This window comes from Venturia canescens, chromosome 9 (genome assembly GCF_019457755.1).
Source record: "Venturia canescens isolate UGA chromosome 9, ASM1945775v1, whole genome shotgun sequence".
NCBI lineage: Eukaryota > Metazoa > Arthropoda > Insecta > Hymenoptera > Ichneumonidae > Venturia > Venturia canescens.
The window spans coordinates 9,868,886-9,889,764 of record NC_057429.1 but is presented as its reverse complement, the minus strand read 5'-3'; the positions used below and the strand labels follow the sequence as shown (position 1 = coordinate 9,889,764).

The 20,879-nt window shown below is 40.3% G+C and overlaps 3 protein-coding genes across 6 annotated transcripts; 1 reads left to right on the top strand and 2 right to left on the bottom strand.

Moving 5' to 3' along the window:
- Positions 1-667: 667 nt before the first annotated feature.
- On the top strand, positions 668-3,688 carry LOC122416517 (melanization protease 1-like). Its single transcript, XM_043429549.1, has 2 exons — positions 668-1,506; positions 2,274-3,688. Exons 1-2 carry the CDS (start codon positions 897-899, stop codon positions 2,891-2,893), a joined length of 1,230 nt encoding a protein of 409 aa, XP_043285484.1. The 5' UTR covers positions 668-896; the 3' UTR covers positions 2,894-3,688.
- On the bottom strand, positions 3,558-8,302 carry LOC122416520 (cysteine dioxygenase type 1). 2 transcript variants are annotated; one of them, XM_043429553.1, is made up of 4 exons: positions 7,800-8,302; positions 4,837-4,978; positions 3,903-4,181; positions 3,558-3,795 (listed from the first exon to the last, which is right to left on the bottom strand). In XM_043429553.1, exons 1-4 carry the CDS (start codon positions 7,991-7,993, stop codon positions 3,760-3,762), a joined length of 651 nt encoding a protein of 216 aa, XP_043285488.1. In that variant the 5' UTR covers positions 7,994-8,302; the 3' UTR covers positions 3,558-3,759. The 2 variants fall into 2 exon arrangements, with proteins under 2 accessions (XP_043285488.1, XP_043285487.1); XM_043429552.1 differs by having other exon boundaries at positions 7,776-8,297.
- Positions 8,303-8,777: 475 nt separating this feature from the next.
- Positions 8,778-20,853, bottom strand: LOC122415914 (trichohyalin-like). Of its 3 annotated transcripts, none has more exons than XM_043428505.1 (5): positions 18,817-20,853; positions 14,855-18,547; positions 10,388-14,764; positions 10,009-10,257; positions 8,778-9,232 (listed from the first exon to the last, which is right to left on the bottom strand). In XM_043428505.1, exons 2-5 carry the CDS (start codon positions 17,809-17,811, stop codon positions 8,983-8,985), a joined length of 7,833 nt encoding a protein of 2,610 aa, XP_043284440.1. In that variant the 5' UTR covers positions 17,812-18,547; positions 18,817-20,853; the 3' UTR covers positions 8,778-8,982. The 3 variants fall into 3 exon arrangements, with proteins under 3 accessions (XP_043284440.1, XP_043284438.1, XP_043284439.1); XM_043428503.1 differs by having other exon boundaries at positions 10,388-18,547; positions 18,817-19,215; positions 19,387-20,853; XM_043428504.1 differs by having other exon boundaries at positions 10,388-18,513.
- Positions 20,854-20,879: the final 26 nt, after the last annotated feature.

Below are 20,879 nucleotides of genomic sequence, written 5' to 3'. Positions count from 1 at the left end.
TGCTCATGCACGACCGTCTTTGCTCATGTTTTCGCCTAACTTTTACCTATTTTTCAACATTCGAAGGAAAAACGAATATTGACGTTCCAAGGGCTCATTCTCTTCGCATTTTTTATTCTCTACATTTCGTCTCTGAGTTTTGCTTTTTCATAACTTCATTAGTATCCGTTTTTTAAGTAAAAAATCAAAAAAGTATTTTTTTCCCCCTCTAATTTGTTAATAAAAAAAGAAACATGAAATTTTTAGTGTGTTGTCTTTATCTGTTAGGACTTCTGTCAAAATCAAATCCCTTATTTCCTGAGTTATTGGCTTGCCGAAAAATGCTTTCCCAAAATTTTACCGGTTGAATAAATCGCTGTTTTGCAATCCGTTTCAAAGGACTCAAAAAATCGTTTCGAAATGACATCTGGGAAAATGTAGACCGCTTAAAAGGCTCATCGTTCGTTTGTATTCACAATAAACTCTGAGAAAAAACGATACAGTCGACTCGCGTGAACCTGGAAGCAAACAATACGGGTGCGCAGGTAATTAACTCGCGTTAATCCCCTACATAGCTGCGAATCCCTTTCGCTGTCACATCGATCGACCAATCAGGTTATTTCTACGGGACATTGAAAATACTTGCAAGTCGCGGCTCGAAGCATGGGGTTTTACGGTGGCCTGTTGAAACATTCCTAGAATTTAAACGAGTTCTTTCCAGTCCTTCGAGCGGAACGTTTCGATCGTCGTGTCCGAACTTCGTAAAAGCGTGAAATTTAACGTCCCGGCTCGTCGAAAAAGTATTTTCAAATCAAATAAAACCCAGAATAAATTAGTTTTTATTTCCATCAAATGTGCCAATGAAAAAAGTTTATTCGTTAAAAATCTTAAATGAACGAAATACTCAATAAAACACAATGTTCAAGTGGATTTTAATGTTTTTATTAATAACTCCGCTGACCCGAGAAATCCAAGGGTATTGTTACACAGCCTGGGGCACGCGGGGAATATGTGTAAACATAAAATCGTGCAACCCGTTAATAAGACTTTTGCAACCGCGTCCAATCCTGCCGCCGGTTTTACGTATTTTGCGAAAATCTCAGTGTGGCTTCGAGGGCCTTGATCCAAAGGTTTGTTGTCTAACGAACGCTCACAGCTCGGACTTGGAACGATATCCACTGAGAAGTATTTCGGACGTAAGTAATAATGCTCACAAGAATAAAAATCATAATAACGACTACGTCGAGCCCACAACCGAAACAACAACAACAACGACCGCAGCGCCAAAGCCGTTACTTCCAATTCACAATCACCCGAATCGTCGGCTTCTTCGTGACGAAGAGTGCGGACCCGTTTATGAAAATCGTATCTACGGTGGCAACGTAACCTCAATTTACGAATTTCCGTGGATGGCGATGCTGGGATACAACGAGGGTGGAAAAACTGACGAATTTCGATGCGGAGGAGCGTTGATCAGCGAACGTTACGTTGTCACCGCTGCCCATTGCACTACTGAGCTTCCGGAAGGTAAATATTTGACTCGTTTGTGCTCCTCATCCTCCAAGATTCGGATCTGACGGATCTGACAAAATTAGTGAGACATCTGGCGTAGAATTTTCAAACTATAACCTATAACCGGGGTGCATCGCTCAACATATCAACTAACATTAATGTGTTTTTGCCCAAAATTAAGCAAAAAATGGAAGTAGTTGCTTTTACACCTCGCGAAAAATTAAAATAATAATAATAATAATAAAATAACAAAAAGAGAAAAAGAAGAAAAAAGAAGTTTCGATGACTAGAAGTTGTTAAACTTATTGTTAAAACTAGCATTATCTATCCTCGATATTTATATAACTAATTAAATTTAAGCCACGCCTCCATGTCAGATCCCAATAGATCGTATGACACGAAAAGAGACGAATTGGAAGGATTGATGGGTAAAAGTGAGTTTGAAGTTAGCGTCGTTCGAATTGGACTTTTGTTATTTTGACTCGTGAAAAATGTGAATTAGAAAAAAAATGAAAAAGCTTTTGTTCCATTTTCGCGAATGTTTACAATTTGTTCAACACGAGTCGAGATAGTGCCAAGCTCTGCAACGCTTTTATACTTTGAAATTCCAATTTTCAGTATTCTCCAGAAGCAAATGTGATTGAAACCGGTTATATTCAGTTTTCACGCACCGCGTCGTTATATTTCCCGCATGTGCAGTGTCACACTCCAGATTAATTCCAAGTTTCCAGCGGCCTGATTTTTCGCGAGTGCGCCCCCTAAAGATTTTTCTGTCCTTTCAGGTCTGACGCTGAGGACAATTCGTCTTGGGGAATACGATTTGAGTAGCGAGGTCGATTGCGAGTCGTGGGAAAACGGGAGGGGCTACAACTGCGCTGCAAAGCATCAAGATTTTGGGGTCGATCGTGTGGAGGTTCACCCCGAGTTTATGCGACGTAAGCTGTTGAACGACATATCACTGGTCCGATTGTCACGAGCAGCAGACCTGCGGCCGCCGAGTGTTCGACCGATATGTTTGCCGATGGGCGACACGGTTTTCTTATCGAACAAAGTCACAGTGACGGGCTGGGGCTCGACCGAATTCGCCACGCGCAGCCAACGTCTGCTCAAAGCTGTTCTCCCGCTCGTCGACACCGAAGCGTGCAGCGAGGCCTACAGCTTTCGAGGGGTTAAAATATGGGAGAAACAAATTTGCGCCGGCGGTCTCAACGGACAGGATTCTTGCTCCGGAGACAGCGGCGGTCCGCTCCAAGCCCCCGCTGTTTATAACGGACAGCCGCGTTACGTGCTCTACGGCGTTGTCAGCTTCGGACCACACGGCTGCGGCGTCGAAGGTTACCCCGGCGTTTACACGAGCGTTGCTCATTACGTTCGTTGGATTTTGGACACGATTACAGAATAACCGAGCCCCGAAAATTGGCTGGAGCTCTAATGATATTCGGGAGGAACAAAACATCTTGCGGAATTTTACAAAAAGCTCGAAACTTTACTCGCGATTTGGGAAGGTCTGTAGAAACGGATTTTTAGGGCACAGTTTTAGGGGGGCTGAGGAAAGGGGATTTTAAAATCGCGCCAAGCTCACGTACTACGTACAAGAATCGACGAGTTTCATTATTTTTAGTTGTAAATATTGTAAATAGACTGCCCATGGCGATGTTGGTTTGGAGTTGTTAGATGTACGGAGATTCAACGATTTGTTGAATAACGAAACGTTGTTACGAAAGTGCCTTCGTTATTGCGCGCAATCATCGCTGTAACCGAAAACAATTTATTCCTCTTTCCGTGAAGTTTCGTAACAGTTGGTTAAACTTGGAAAATTCTTCATTTTCTATTGAAAATGTGAATTATTGGAATAAAGAAAGGGAGGTGGAACAGCTGGGAGCGAATTGGTCGGATGTGGTCGAGACAAAAATTGGCGAGTCGACAAATCGTTATTGCCGCGCTGTGCAAACACTCGGAGAATGAGATTCGCTCGTACAGTCGAAAGACGAGATAAACATTTCTGGATTTATCTGAGAGCTCGTTTGACCCGAGAGGGACCAGCGATAAATCCGATAACCCCGTCGAACATTAAAAAGTGCGATTTCTTTAATTATCATTCCGCAATAACGTGCGCTGTACTCTCAAATATTCTCGCGTGATGAACTTGCATTCGCTCATCAAGTTTTTCCATAAATTAAGTACCTACGGATACAATTGTAATAAAATAAGTTTTTCATTCCGAGACGAAGGAATAAGAACACTCGATGCTTTTTCCTTTTCAGTCGCTCAGTTGTCCTCGGGGGATCGCGAATCTTGGATTTCCTGTTGAGTCAAACGAAAGAGCGATTAATTAACCTCGAAGATTTCTCTATTCTCAAGATCCTACAATCGATCAACATCATGAAAGGTCAAAACGACGAAATACTTACCCGATTACGACGTTCGCCATGTTTCGACCAGAAGGTCACTTTGCACGGTATTTTCTGGCCAGTTTGTTTGTTGAAGACCGAACACATGTCGAAAGGTGGTGAATAGATGTGTAACGATACAGCAGGATTAATCGTGCTCGGATTTTCAATTCTGTGCAACCCCAACGAATCATTTATGTAACAAACGTCATTAAGGCCGAAGGTACTTCTACTCGTTTCCTGAAGCTTATCACCGTCTTCTCTCGGTTCCGCACTTTCGTCGGGCCAAGCGTATCGAGTCTGATGTTGAATTCGCAAACAATTATACACAGAAATTCTACGTTTTACGAGCACTGGAAAACTTCGTTGTTAGAACTTTGTCTTATGAATCGCGACAAATTATGATTTCATTCGAATAAATTGTGAGAGGCAACGTGGCACAAATGTTGGCAAACATTTATTCAACTGACAACGAGATTTTCATTAATAAATCATTGATCATTCAATCTTCGTCGAGTGTCAATTCAAATTTAATGATATATTTGTAATCGTTTTTATAAAGAAGACTGAGAGAGTTGGGTGAATAATTTTCTTTTTATCATTTCATGGTAAAAGTTTCTTATAAATAGCTAGCAAATGGGTAGCGGGAAAATTGATATCGAACGCTCATCGTGCAGTAATAGAATGGAGAAAAAGAGTTTTTTTGTGTTTACCAAATGCAGATGTTTATTATTTTTTTTTTTTAACGATTGTCCGAGAAAAAAGATTTTTCATAGAAATTTAATGAAAAAATATTTTGATTTCTTTCTAGGAAAATTCGTAAGAATCAGGAAAATTCGAAAATCTCGATGCGTTTCTGTAACTTAAGGAGTTTACTTTATTTAACGAGCGGCTGAAGTCGCGCTTTTAAGATTTCAGTTTTTTTTTGTTATTTGCATCACTTTGGAAACTTTACCTCGGTCAATTCTCCCTGGAGGACTTTCATAACGCAATGCGCATTGGCATGGTCATGAATAGCAGAGCCGTGACCTTCGCCCCAACAAAGAACGATCAGATTGAATCTTCCGTTACCGTCGTCAACCAAATTCCTCGTGTACCTGTTGAAACGAATCGACAGAAGAGCTGAATATTAAAATCCATTCCGATAATTCAAAGTAAAACTATTCATTTTCTTATTAATTTGAGAATTTGATACAAATTTTCGTGGGACGAAATGTAGCGCTGTGAAAACCTTTCGTAAGTGAAAAAATCAGATTTTCAATGGAAAAAATAAAAATGATGAACTGACAAAAAAGTGGAATCAGTTAAGGGGTCTGCCCTAATCAGAATTGAAAAAAATCGACTTTTTTTCGAAATTCTACATATTTAAGAGTATCGTGCTTTTTATTAACGTGCTTTTTCGTAGTTTTTGGAAAGATGCCCGTAACTTTGTCATTTTTGAAAAAAATGAAAAATCGTATCACACGCGCTACAGCCTATTGAATCTAAAACCATTTTTTTTTTTTTCTCCGATCATCCATTCCAGAGATTTTATCCAACAGCGCACACGCATTTTTTGTGGAGCTGCCTGCTCCTCCATTTTTCTGTACGAAAACTGAGTAAAATAAAAAATATAAAACATTTTGTTTTGTGTATTTCAAGAGTGTATTTTCCAGGCCTAACACTTTTTGTATCCATATTTATATTTTATACCAATTTTAAAAATTCGTGAAAATAGTCTTTTTTTTGCTCGTCTAATTAGACCCCTCGATTGATTGAATTGAAATTTCTTATTGACCTAAAATCGAAGCTGCATTCGGTGCTCTTGCGAGCGAAGTTTTCTCGAGCAGTATCGAGTCTCGGTGTGTTCGGACACGCGGATAATTGTGGAGTTTCACTCATTTCGTCTCGTTCCTTTTTTTTCACCTCGTGCATTATTTTTCTTTTTTTTATTTTCTTCGTCAGCTTTCGTTTGCAGTATGAGCGCGAAGTGAGGTGATGTTCTGAATGGTCTAGAATTTACGCGTAGAAAGGGAATATCGCCGTGGAGTAAACCGGAGAGAGGGCAGAGGAGAAGAAATAGTGGAATTGAAAAATAAACGTTTCCACGTATAAGACGTTCGCTGCGCTCGACTCGGCGGGCTCTACGTGCAGCGCAGTTTCAACGCACTTTTCATTTACGCGGAATAATTCTTCGAATAACAATCACTTCGTCAATTTCATCGAGAAAATTGATTTTTTTTTTCGAGTGATAAAAAACATTGTTCGTTTCAATTCTACTCGAATGTCATCGAGTTCTCGACCACTTTTTCCCCCTAAAAATCCCACAGAACTGTCGTTTTTAGTGTTTTGTATTTTTCTGCTTCGAGTCAGCTGGATTTTAACATTTTCCAATGTAAGGAATGTTCGGGCCATAAAAAGCAACGTTTCTTTCAAAATAATACTGCTAAACCGACTGAGACTATGTTTTTAAATTGCCCCTCGTAAATTTCGAACGGAAGCGTCACGATTGAATCGAGCAATGACTTTCAATCGAATTTTTTCTGATCTCATGCCGATCATGCCATCATGAAGTTTTCTGATCTCGCGCCGATCGAGTCAATAGATCGATTGTTTACTTAATTCCACTGGGATTGCAGAATATTTTAATGGAAGAGGTCACTGATTGGCTGATTGGTCGCTCCTGTTGATGTTTTCATCTGGAGTCATTAACATAATATTCTCCACTCGTGCTTTCTCGCTCTTTCGATCGTTCGTTATCGAAGAGTTTATTGCCACACTTTTACGCTTTGTTTTCGAGTTGTTGAGAGCCTCCCCCCCCCACCGTTCAATTAAGCTTCGTATCACACGACCTCGTCGATAGAAGAGTCGAGAACTTTAACGCGATTTAATTCCAGCCGTTTCCTTCTTTCGGTCCATATTCATTAATGAAATTAATCATAATATAGTTATTGACAAAGTCTCTCGCCCCATTCGCAATAAGTGCTTCACCAAAGTGACTCCGAAATTTTTCGATCGAATTTATCTCGCAGCTGCTGGCATTCCAGATCGTGCTAGTTTTCTTTAAGAAATTTGGAAAAATAAGAAATATATCGGCGAGCGGTGATAACCCTTCGCGACCTTTGGTCGCTCGCGCGGATTAAAATTCGTCTCCTCGAGATTGCGCAGCCCGAAAATTGTTCTCCAACGCTTTGTTCCTTCAAACTGGTTTTCCAACCTTCAAGGCGTTACTCCAACTTTTCGGAAGTAAATCTCGCTTAACTCTACCGTTATTTCGCTGTGCACGAACACGTGGCAAAAGTTCAACGGTTACAAAGCCCGGCGCACTTGAAAACGAAGACTGAAACGACTCGTTCGATCGCACCGTTTCGCGAGCGAAGATAAATCATTGAAAAGTCATTTTCCCTACCGATTTATCCTCGCCTCGGGATGACACCGGTCGAATTTTCGTAACACTATTAATGCTTCTCTATCTCTTCGTCAAAAATCGACGACCGAATGAGATAAAGAAAATGTTTATGCTCATTAATCATAATAGTATTAATTTTCGATGGCTTTGGATCGATAAAATTTAACGATCGAACCATAAAATATTCCGAAATAAATGAAAAAGTCGCTGTTCTCTGCTCTCGGTCACTTCCCCGATCCTCGACACAACATATTTAAATGAGCAACTCGATAAAACATTTACTGTCGACACGAAATTTTTTCCCGGACAATAAATATTTAATATAATTTAAAAAATTTCTCGATCTCTGCTCCAATTTCCGATGATTTATCACGCGAATTCTTTGGGCTTTAGGCACCGTTTAAATCTTGATTATCACGTTTTTCTTTTGACGAATATTTTGAAGAATCGTTGTTCGATCGAGAGTTCGATAAAAACGTGAATGAAAAAGTGAGTCGCTCGTTTACCTGTGACGATCGAACTTGGCATACTTTTTCCAGTCCTGTGGGCTGCTTCTGTAAGCTTCCATGAGCGATCGAACGTGATCGATATCCACAAAATCGGTAGCGAAAGCACAATGGAGTTGTTTTATAAGATCGTCGAGGTTGTCAACTTTTCGATGCACCAAAGAGGATTGAGGTTCGTTGCGCTCGAGGGTGTTCGAATCGCGATTACACACTTCCATTCTGAATGTCTCAAAAGTTCGGCGAACTCGCACGATCGGCGAATCGTTCAGGCAGGATTGAATGTTTAGGATTTCGCAGTTGCGATTTCCCGTGTACAAAAAGGCGCACAAAAGATTGTCACAGGAAAGAGCAACAGGATGTTGTCGGAGAGCGAGTGCTTAAGGTGCTCACACGTCTACAGTTCGTACAAGTCTAGCACAAGAGTGTAACACAGCATCTTATAGGCAGGCGAGCAAGTGAGGAGCCCCTTCTACTCTCCCCCTCGCGGAGGAAAGTGTTGTTGCTCAAGAGAATTTTGTCTAAGTTATGTACGTTCGTGTACAAAGCACTATCAAAGACTGACGATTATCGTTTGCGAGAACGTTCCCTTCCCCCTCTCTTCTCACTTTCCTCGATGCACTCACCGAAATTTCTCCACTCTAGTTCCGGGGGGCGCTGTTCTTTTGTAGGTGAAGCAATATGAAGAGCAGTGCTCGCAGCTCGTTTCCAGAATTCTCTGAGACTTTAACGACCTTCGATTTGATTACCTGCTCTAGTTTCCACGTGCACGAAAACGTTGACTCATCGATCTGTGGAACGACTCACTAATTTCTACGAGTGCTGCCATATTTTTGACGACCATGCTACATGTGGGAGAGAGAATAAACTGATAAGAAATATCCAGCATGAAGATTCGAACGATTGGTTAAAAAGTTGGCTCCATTATATTGGCGTTGGCTACTTCACATTTCAGTCGGTCTATCGGAGTCGTGGGATTGTGAAAAAAGTGTAAGAACACGGGCGATCTTTTGCGTATGATTTAATAGCATTTTCAGTTGACGAGTTTTGATAAACTTGAAACACACTTTTTTTAATTACACTTAATTACGACGCTACAAATTCCTACATTTTTTACTCTATATTCACTGCAGCTTTGAAGTTTCATTGGAAATAAAAATCCTGCTGGAATAACGGAAGAGCGAAGAAAGAATGAATAATGCGAACTTCCTTAACGGAATCGTTCACTCGGTTTCGATCTGCCGGCATTTCGATTCGGAAGATAACAGCTTTTCCTACTTCGTCGATGGCTTTCTGGACTAGACACAAAGCGGCTTGACCCAGTAGCGCCATACACATTGTCCTCGCCGTAAATCCTTCTTTTGTTTTTTTTCTCCCTCGAACGATCTTTTCTTCCTCGATTCGATGAATCACACCTCCGAAATGGCCGCGAATTCCTGACTTCGTTCACCGATCTGCAGCTGTGTAACGATAATGGTGCATGCACGTCACAACAATGACTCGAGCTCAATGCAATCAATTGGAGAAAATATTATGATAAAAATCAACACAAATTATTTAATTTAGAATTTTGAGTTTTTAACACGCTAGCCTATGGAAAAATTCACAATAATATTTTGTGAAAAAATTTTACGGTGTTGGAGCTTCGGAAAAGTTTGTATCGCCAAGAAAATTTATCACAGATTCCGTTTCTTTAAAAAAAACATTACCTGACGCGGGACTTTTAAGAAAGAAAACATGAAAAAACTCGAGTTTTTGACGCGTCGAAAGCGAATGTCAGTCCGTTTATGTTGGATTGCTGGTAACAGCTGATTGAACTACGGGCAAATTCGGGAATCGTGCGAATTTCATCAAATTTATTTTTGAGACTGACTCACGTGCTTTCATTCTTCAAAGTGGCTTCGCTTTTTTTAATGAATTGACAAATTCAAATGAATTTATAAATTTGATCTTTTATGATATTCTTAAAGCATTTTATTACAATTTTGTGATAAAAATATTCTCAATTAAAGTGTTAATTAATTTGATCAGTAATTTAGACTTGAAATTAATAAACGTGAAATAGTTGTAAACTTGGCAAGTCATAGAACGCGGCCGAACTAAACTTTAAAAATTGGAAAATTTCATGGGTTTCATGGCAAAGTACGTTTTCGCGGATTTCTATTGATTTAGTAACATTTCGTGGAGCACGAATTGGTATATTTTGGAGAATCATTGTCTCGATTTAATGACTTACATGCAGGGCGATCTTGAGCAGCGACAAAACTGTGACCGTCGATTATTTTCCGATGATTTACGAGTTTTGCCGCATCGACAAGGGGAGCTTTCACACCTGCCACAAATTTTCACGCGTCTCGATTCTCTCGCACTCCTTCGTCGGCTAGCGATCCTCTTCGAGACTCGTCCACAGATCGGTGAACGGCTTCTCAATCTTTGTCGTGACTTTTCTCGAGACCGTTCGCAACTATGGTGTTCCGAGATTGTCCTGTTAAATTTCGGGGTCAATATTGAATTTGCAATTACAAAGTTTACTGGAAAAAAATCATCAATTGAGATCAAATGAGTCTCGGAGGCGACCACGAAGAAAGGTTAATTGAAAAATATGAAAAAATCACCTCAGACAGGGTCTCACGTCGCAGGGACATCGACACGGAGCTTTTTTGCAAACGTTGCAGTATCCCCGACCGTTGATTTTCTGTTCAAGTTCGTCCAAAACAATGGAAAAGACTTTGGTATTTTGGTAAGGAAGTGCGCTCATCCCGCACGGTTGGGGATTTTCCCAACAAGAGGAATTTTGGCATGAAAAGTCATTGACGATTTCGGGTGACCTTGAAAAACATTGTGCAACATTTCGTCTGGGTTTCCACGTGCTTACGGAAAATGCTAGATTTTCTTTACTAACAGTTGCAAAGCCACATTGGGAACACTTCCGAATGGGGACGCTGCAGACGCAATTTCGTCGTGAATTGTCGCAGTAAACGCAGATCATTGATTTTTGTCTTTCTCCGTTGCAAACTGTGTGGGTTTGAGGCGTGGGGAATGATTGAATCTTTGAAGGCGAGGGACAGTCTGGCGACATCATCTGGTATGATGTTCCACACTCTCTTGAACAACAGCAATTATAAATTTGCTGTCGAAAACCGCCCTGTGGGTAGAAATTTTCTTCCATCTTGGGGCGCACGGTCGTAGCACTTTTATATTCAGTGGGAAGCTTTGGTTCTTCTGCTTTTGGTTTTTCTGCTTTTGGTTCTGGTGCTCTTGGTTCTTCTGCTTTTGGTTCTGGTGCTTTTGGTTCTTCTGCTTTTGGTTCTGGTGCTTTTGGTTCTTCTGCTTTTGGTTCTTCTGCTTTTGGTTCTTCTGCTTTTGGTTCTTCTGCTTTTGGTTCTTCTGCTTTTGGTTCTTCTGCTTTTGGTTCTTCTGCTTTTGGTTCTTCTGATTTTGGTTTTTCTGTTTTTAGTTCTTCTGCTTTTGGAGCTTCTGTTAGTGATTCTTCTGCTTCTGTTTCTTCTGCTTGTGGTTCTTCTGCTTGTGGTTCTTCTGCTTGTGGTTCTTCTGCTTCTATTTCTTCTGTTTGTGGTTCTTCTGTTTCTGTTTCTTCTGCTTGTGGTTCTTCTGCTTCCGTTTCTTCTGCTTGTGGTTCTTCTGCTTCTGTTTCTTCTGCTTCTGTTTCTTCTGCTTCCGCTTCTGTTGCTTCTGCTTCCGCTTCTGTTTCTTCTGCTTCCGCTTCTTCTGCTTCTGTTTCTTCCGCTTCTGGTTCGCCTCCTTCTGCGTCAGGATCTCTTTCTGTCAAGTCTTCTGTACTTTTAAGAAGTCCGGATGAGGTGCGTTGTTTCGATGTTTCGTAATCGGATTGATCCTCTTTTGACTCCGTATCATGTTCGCTCGATCGAACCTTCTGCGGCCACCTTTTCGTTCCTGCTGAATGTCTTTTGCGCGTTAAGGCTATAGCCAATTTTGTTTTGGATCGACTTTCCTTAGTGTCATGCCACGGAACTTTTCCTATTTTTTTGAGGACTAACGAGGATTGGTCAGCTGTGGAACCGGAAGTTTCCGGTGGCCTCGCAATCGTTGGACTTCCACGAGGTGCGATCAACGATGGCCGCATCTCCGTAGAACCGTCAATGTTTCTTTCTTTTCTCGAGCTCGTTGAATCATTATCATTTTCATTGAGCTTTCTTTCCGCAAGAATCGGTTCTTCATTTTTTTCCTCACGAGAGATACTTCTTGCGTTATCAGTTCCCATTATTTTCACCATAGTCATGGCTTTGCTCATAGATCGCTGGAAGATGGAATTTGTTCTTTCACTGACCGCTTGTTGTTCTCCTGAACTAGAAGTCAATCTTGAAGGCTTTTTTTCCGATTGCTCTCTATGTAACTGAGAAGTGTAATTTTCAAGGATAGGCTGATTAACCACAGCAATTAATATTCGTACGGGTGTTTTCTCGTCACCACCATGATTGTTGCTTTCCTCTTCGAGGATGCTAGGATGTTCACATCCACAAAATTTACGGCAATAAGATTTTCGAGAATTTCTACTGAATAGGTTTTGCAAACCTATTACTCTTGAAAATTTTTTGTCGCTCGGTTGCATGTCGAATTTTTTTTCCTCCGTTTCACCGATTGTTTTTTGTTTTAATGAACCAGAAGAGGATTTTGAAGATTTTGTTCGCTGTTGTCGACCACTCATGTTTTCGGAAATTTTTTTGCTGGCTTCTTCTTGTTCCATGGACACAGAAGGGAATTTAACAACTTCCTCAGTCAGATGTCGGCTATTTTGTTTCTCGACCGTTTCTTCACTGAGTGCTCTTTGTCTTGATGAATTGGAAGTTGATCTTGAGAACTTTCTTTCTTGCTGTTGACCATTTCCGATTTCGAACATTTCTCCACCGACTGCTTCTGGTTTTAAAGAATCAGAAATAGACCTTGAGAACTTTTTTTCTTGCTGTTGACCATTCTGGTTCACGATCATTTCCTCACTAAATGCTTTTTGTCTTGATGAATAAGAAGTTGATCTTGAAAATTTTTTGTCTTGCTGTTGACCATTTCCGTTTTCAACCATTTCTTCACTGACTGCTTCTGGTCTTAAAGAACCAGAAAAAGATCTTGAGAACTTTTTTTCTTGCTGTTGACCATTTCCGATTTCGACCATTTCTCCACTGACTGCTTCTGGTTTTAAAGAACCAGAAATAGATCTTGAAAACTTTTTTTCTTGCTGTTGACCATTTCCGTTTTCAATTATTTCTTTACTGAGTGCTTTTTGTCTTGACGAATAAGAAGTTGATCTTGAGAAATTTTTGTCTTGCTGTTGACCATTTCCATTTTTGACGATTTCTCCACTGACTGCATCTGGTTTTAAAGAACCAGAAATAGATCTTGAAAACTTTTTTTCTTGCTGTCGACCATTCTGATTCTCGATCATTTCCTCACTGAGTGCTTTTTGTCTTGATGAATAAGAAGTTGATCTTGAGAATTTTTTGTCTTGCTGTTGACCATTTCCGTTTTCGACCATTTCTTTACTGACTGCTTCTGGTCTTAAAGAACCAGAAAAAGATCTTGAGAACTTTTTTTCTTGCTGTTGACCATTTCCGTTTTCGACCATATCTCCATGCACTGCTTCTGGTTTTAAATAACCAGAAATAGATCTTGGGAACTTTTTTTCTTGTTGTTGACCATTTCCGATTTCGACCATTTCCTCACTGAGTGCTTTTTGTCTTGACGAATAAGAAGTTGATCTTGAGAATTTTTTGTCTTGGTGTTGACCATTTCCGTTTCCGATTATTTCTTTACTGAGTGCTTTTTGTCTTGACGAATAAGAAGTTGATCTTGAGAACTTTTTTTCTTGCTGTTGACCATTTCCGTTTTCGACCATTTCTCGACTGACTGCTTCTGGTTTTAAAGAATCAGAAATGGATCTTGAGAACTGTTTTTCTTGCTGTCGACCATTCTGATTCTCGATCATTTCCTCACTGAGTGCTTTTTGTCTTGATGAATAAGAAGTTGATCTTGAGAATTTTTTGTCTTGCTGTTGACCATTTCCGTTTTCGACCATTTCTTTACTGACTGCTTCTGGTCTTAAAGAACCAGAAAAAGATCTTGAGAACTTTTTTTCTTGCTGTTGACCATTTCCGTTTTCGACCATATCTCCATGCACTGCTTCTGGTTTTAAATAACCAGAAATAGATCTTGGGAACTTTTTTTCTTGTTGTTGACCATTTCCGATTTCGACCATTTCCTCACTGAGTGCTTTTTGTCTTGATGAATAAGAAGTTGAGCTTGAGAACTTTTTTTCTTGCTGTTGACCATTTCCGTTTTCGACCATTTTTTCACTGACTGCTTCTGGTCTTAAAGAACTAGAAATAGATCTTGAAAACTTCTTTTCTTGCTGTTGACCATTTCCGATTTCGACCATTTCCTCACTGAGTGCTTTTTGTCTTGATGAATAAGAAGTTGATCTTGAGAACTTTTTTTCTTGCTGTTGACCATTTCCGTTTTCGACCATTCCTGCACCGACTGCTTTTTGTCTTGACGAATTAGAAGTCGATGTTGAGAACTTTTTTTCTTGCTGTTGATCATTTCCGATTTCGACCATTCCTGCACTGACTGCTTTTTGTCTTGACGAATTAGAAGTCGATCTTGAGAACTTTTTTTCTTGCTGTTGACCATTTCCGTTTTCGACCATATCTCCATGCACTGCTTCTGGTTTTAAATAACCAGAAATAGATCTTGAGAACTTTTTTTCTTGCTGTTGACCATTTCCGATTTCGACCATTTCCTCACTAAGTGCTTTTTGTCTTGATGAATAAGAAGTTGATCTTGAGAACTTTTTTTCTTGCTGTTGACCATTTCCGTTTTCGACCATTCCTGCACCGACTGCGTTTTGTCTTGACGAATTAGAAGTCGATCTTGAGAACTTTTTATCTTGCTGTTGACCATTTCCGTTTTCGACCATTCCTGCACTGACTCCGTTTTGTCTTGACGAATTAGAAGTCGATCTTGAGAACTTTTTTTCGTGCTGTTGACCATTTCCGTTTTCGACCATATCTCCGTGCACTGCTTTTGGTTTTAAATAACCAGAAATAGATCTTGAGAACTTTTTTTCTTGCTGTTGACCGTTTCCGATTTCGACCATTTCCTCACTGACTGCTTTTTGTCTTGATGAATAAGAAGTTGATCTTGAGAACTTTTTTTCTTGCTGTTGACCATTTCCGTTTTCGACCATTCCTGCATTGACTGCTTCTGGTTTTAAAGAACCAGAAATAGATCTTGAAAACTTCTTTTCTTGCTGTTGACTATTTCCATTTTCGACCATTTCTCCACTGCCTGCTTCTTGTTTTGAAGAACCAGAAGCAGATCTCGAAGATTTCTTTCTCTGTTGTCGTTCATTGTTATTCTCAACCATTTCTTGACTGACTGCTTCTCTTTTTGAAGAACCAGAAACAGATCTTGAAAACTTTTTTTCTTGCTGTTGACCATTTCCGTTTTCGACCATTCCTGCATTGACTGCTTCTGGTTTTAAAGAACCAGAAATAGATCTTGAAAACTTCTTTTCTTGCTGTTGACTATTTCCATTTTCGACCATTTCTCCACTGCCTGCTTCTTGTTTTGAAGAACCAGAAGCAGTTCTCGAAGATTTCTTTCTCTGTTGTCGTTCATTGTTATTCTCAACCATTTCTTGACTGACTGCTTCTCTTTTTGAAGAACCAGAAACAGATCTTGAAAACTTTTTTTCTTGCTGTTGACCATTTCCGTTTTCAACCATTTCTCCACTGACTGTTTCTGGTTTTAAAGAACCAGAAATCGATCTTGAAAACTTCTTTTCTTGCTGTCGACCATTTACGTTTTCGACCGTTTCTCCACTGAATGCTTCTTGTTTTGAAGAACCAGAAGCAGATCTCGAAGATTTCTTTCCGTGTTGTCGACCATTGTTATTCGCAACCAGTTCTTGACTGACTGCTCCTTGTTTTGAAGAACCAGAAACAGATCTTGAAGACTTCTTTTTTTGCTGTTGACCATTTCCATTTTCGACCATTTCTCCACTGACTGCTTCTGGTTTCAAAGAATCAGAAATAGATCTTGAGAACTTTTTTTCTTGCTGTCGACCATTCTGGTTCTCGATCATTTCCTCACTGAGTGCTTTTTGTCTCGATGAATAAGAAGTTGATCTTGAGAACTTTTTTTCTTCATGTTGACCATTTCGGTTATCGACCTTCTCTCCACTGACTACTTCTTGTTTTGGACAACTACAAACAGATCTTGAAGACTTCTTTTCTTGCCGTTGCCCATTTCCATTTACGACCATTTCTCGACTGACTGCTTCTGGTTTTAAAGAATCAGAAATGGATCTTGAGAACTGTTTTTCTTGCTGTCGACCATTCTGGTTCTCGATCATTTCCTCACTGAGTGCTTTTTGTCTTGATGAATAAGAAGTTGATCTTGAGAACTTTTTTTCTTCTTGTTGACCATTTCCGTTTTCAACCATTCCTGCACTGACTGCTTCTTGTTTTGAAGAACCAGAAAAAAGTCTTGAAAACTTTTTTTCTTGCTGTTGACCATTTCCGTTTTCGACCATTTCTCCACTGACTACTTTTGGCTTTAAAAAACCAGAAATAGATCTTGAGAACTTTTTTTCTTGCTGTTGACCATTTTGGTTCTCGGGCATTTCCTCACTCGCTGTTTTCTGTTTTAAGAAACCAAAAATGGACCTTGACAACCTTTTTCTCCATCCTTGCTCTTTATCGTTTTCAACCATTTTTTCGTCTGCTGATTCTTGTTTCAAAGAACGAGAAACAGATCTTGAAGTTTTTTTTCTCTCTTGTTGATTAATCTCGTTTTCGGAATTTTTATCACTGTATTTTTCTTGTTCTATCGGAGCAAAAGAAATTTCAACAACTTCCTCAGTCAGTTCTGGGCAATTTTGTTTCTCGACCATTTCTCGACTGCCTGCTTCTAGTTTTAATGAACCAGACTCAGATCTCGAATCTCGAACAACCTCCTCAGTCAGTTGTGGGCAATTTTGTTTCTCGTCCATTTCTCGACTGACTGCTTCTTCTTTTAAAGAACCAGATTCAGATCTCGAAAAATTATTTTCTTCCTGTTGACCATTTTCGTTTTCGACCATTTCTCCACTGACCGCTTCTTCTTGTGAAGAACCAGAATCAGATCTCGAACATTTTTTTTGCCGTGGTCGACAATTATCGTTCTCAACCATGTCTTCACCGGCTGGGTCTTGTTTTAAAGAGCTACAATCAGATCTTAAAGATTCGTCTTCAACATGTTTTTCCTTTTCCTGGCAAATGAGCCCCTCATCGGTAAACTGATCCCCATTAATATCCATATTTTCTTCAACTTCATTGTCATCTGCGTGAACTGTTTTTTCTGTTTCTTCAGTGACCCGGGAACATCGATTGACGCCAGATTCTTGCTGGCAGGGTCGTTCTGGCCAGGTTTTATAATTCCGATCTGGAGAACGATTATATTTGTGGCAACAGCAGATTTGCTGGGGTTGTGCCATCTTATTCCGACAACTCCAATTCTCATTCCTCGCTATAAACCGATTCTGGTTCCTGTTGCAATTTTTATAGTAACGATTTTCCAAACCGAGACATTTTCCGTTTATTGGCCTGAGAAAATCCAGTTTGCGCGTCTTATTGTTACCATAACAATAGCCGTTACTGCTGCAAAGTGTCGGGGAATCGGTCGAAGTCAATTCGTCGTCTGTACCGCGACAACACAAGAGTTCATTGCCACGATGATAATCGATGTCATCAGAGCATTGAGCCGGATTCGAACTCATTTCAAGAGAATCATACATGGAATCGGAAGATCGATCTGACTCCGTTCTGCACTGTCCAAAACTGTTTGTTTCCGTTTCGTAATCCTCGACACAAGGATTCCCCTGTTGAGGCCTCGTTTCTGAATCATTTGTTTTATTGTTCGCTTCTGAACAAATGTAAATATTTACGTTTCCTGTCATCTGCCGTTGATCCGTTTCATAGCATCTGCTGCGTTTTGCTTGACGCGCAGTTTTCGTTTTTCCCATTTTTTCTTTCGAACGTAGAAGCTTTTTTCTCTCGTTGCACGAGGACTGGCTTCGCGATTACAAGCTTAACGATTAGGAGCTTCCGATTTCTTCCGAACTCATACTGCAAATGATAACGACACATTTGCTGATGGAATTTCGCCTACCTTTTTCTCTATGAATTTCTGAATGCTCCGCCGAAGCACATCATTTCTTCTTGACCGATAGCAAATAAGCTTCTTTCGTCGAATAACGAGTTATTTTTATCTTCATTTGACCCACGTCATCTGTTGGCACGAGCCAGAATCTCAAGATGTTTCTTCGTCTTCCGTATTTTTCGCCAGAGATTTTCCATTTTTCGTTTATTCGATCGGATTTTTTATCCCCACTTTTGTCTACCATATCAACGAAAACGTTCGTGTTGAAAATTTTCGTTAATTATTCAATTCCGTTCAGTGTTTCTTCACTATTTTCAATCGCTGCTTGAACATGGCTGCCAGGAGAAAAATTTATACTGATAAAACTCAGTCGTTTGTCATTCGAAACCACGCTTCTTTGACTCCAGCCAACTTTCGAGAATCGCTTGACATTTCCAACGAAAAATTACAAACATTAACGTATCGAGGGTTTTCGGTTTCCTCGATTCATCACTGAAGATTTCTTCTCATGAAATTCTTCGTCTCCGTTGGCACCAACATTTTGTAGATTTAACTTTTTCCTGTGCTGTCGAAAGAATCGAACATGGACACGTCACTCACTGCGAAAGTACAATGAAAATTATCCGAGATTTTTTACACTCAAAATTTAATAAAACAACGCAATATTTCGGTTTTTAGGTTAACCGTCTCATGATTTAGAATCTTGTTACTTTGACAGCGCTTGTCCCATGAATAAATGAACAAAAAACAAAGGAAACGAAAAATATTCAGAACGAACGAGACGATGCTGTTTTATTCGAAAAAGCAACGAAACTTAAAAAAAAATTATAAAATATTGTAATCAAACGAATGATTTGAAAATACGAACCACGCTGGATTTCGTCCTTCCAAAGATCGATGTAAGCATCAAATTCGCAGCTTTTGCCAGCGTGTTGAGAACCGGTGATGTTGGGAATTCCAGATTCTGCTCATTCCGATTTCTACAATTGTTGCAATCACGTCGAAGTCGGTGTTGTGCTCCAGGATCAAATCTCTTTCGATATCGTTGATGACAACGCAGGGATTCCCGATTATGATAAGAAGGTGAATGGTTGAGTTCGTATCTTTACAACGAATAATCAACATATTTCAACTGGTCAGAGTAAAATTTGGAAGATTTGAAAATTGTCGTAGAGGAAATGCAGTTTTATCGAACCCTGGAGAAAGTCCTTGGCTCACGGTGCCGCAGACAGGAATGGTTTTCATACAACATTGTTCCTTCGTTGACCTATGAAAAAAAAGTACCTCAAAGCACTTGACTCGTGATGGAGCCTTTTTTGAGCGAGTTGAGAATCAATGATCATTGGTTTTCAACTCATTTCGATCGAAACATGAGAAAACAGTTACTGTAGCGGAATTCATTGCCTGAAATTTGATTTCTTTTTTATTGAAATCGTACTTAAAAAGTGGCTGTTCTTGGCCATACATGACGAGTCCACAACAGGCAAGATTAGAATCAGGAAAGTGACGACATGCGCCGTTGTGATGGTTCGCGCCCTGAGAATGAGTGCTTTTTCCCAACGACCTTGTGGGTTCGTCCCTCTCGGGTGGTGAATGATCCCTGAAGAGTTGTTTGTCTCGTCTCGTTTTATTACAATGAACATTGAGTAAACGATTGTCAAGTGTTTCTTCAGGAGGAATCGAGTTCCGAGGCAGGGCAGAATTGTGGGAAACCTCTTGGAAATGGTCGTGCAAAGATCTGCTTGAATTTCGTACTCTTCCGAGGGAAGATCGATCTCGAAGGTAAAAATGATTTTTGAGTTTGCAGGCTTCGCAAACGAAAGGTGTCGACGAGCCTGAGAACTGATGGTTCGATGTTTTCTTCAGTTCCGTCGGTTCCGTATCGATCTTGAGAGTTTCCTCGAGATTTTTCAGTGCCTCTTCGAAGTTGATAGCCACGGGGCTCGAGTTTTCTGGCTCAATTTGCGAATTTCCAATCGATGAACACACATTCGTAGAAGATTCGATGAGCTGCCTGGGGCTCAAGATTTCCAGAGCACTGTTTGACCTCGAACTGTCACCTGGATCGTCAACGATCGTTCTCGACCGTTTTTTCTTCATTTTACGTTTCAGTTTCGACAGGATGGAATCACGTTTCCTAGCTTCCCTCGTACGTGGACATATTCGATTTTGTCTATCCTCAAGTTCGAGCGGAACTTCCTGTTTAGTGAAATAGGAATCGTTGTCGAATTCGCTCGTTGATTCAACACCATTGGAACGTTTTTTTTCACCAACTTCTTTAGCCTTGAAGGGAGTTGTCAGAACTTGGATCTTCATACTGTAACCGTGATTGGAGCCGATTGCCTGGGCCGGAAGTGTTATGTGTGGACTGTTCGAATTTACGCGATTGCAGCTTCCTCGTGATTCGCTCGTCGTGACGAAGCAAGTGTCTCGACGCTCCGTAGAAGATTTACAGCCCCGACAGCTCTTCGGTGAGCTCGGTTGTGGATGGAGACAACGAGGAGTTTCGGCGGATCGGTTTTTCAACGCTAGTTTACATCGACGTTGGCTCTCTTCAGGAAAAAACGGCTTTTTCTCGGTTCTCTTGACGTTTTCATCGCTTCGAGGGGCATTGAAATATTCTTGGCCGTTATTATCGGCGGCAATGTAATTCCGATTGTTTTGAGGGATGGCAAAAGAATCCTGAAGCCTCTGAAGGGGATAAATCGATTGTTCCAACTGGGGATAAGTTCGGAGGAGGTTGCGTGAGAAATTCGGCAACTGTGGAATCGCCTGGGCGTCGGTGTAATAAATATTGTAAACTGGTTGTTGGCTCATCGTTATCGACCGCCTTTTCATTCTCCGTCGCTCTATTAAATTCGGCATGGCTCTGAAAAAATCGTTCGGTGCACTCAAACTGAACAATTCACTCGGTAGTTTCGTTGTTATCCG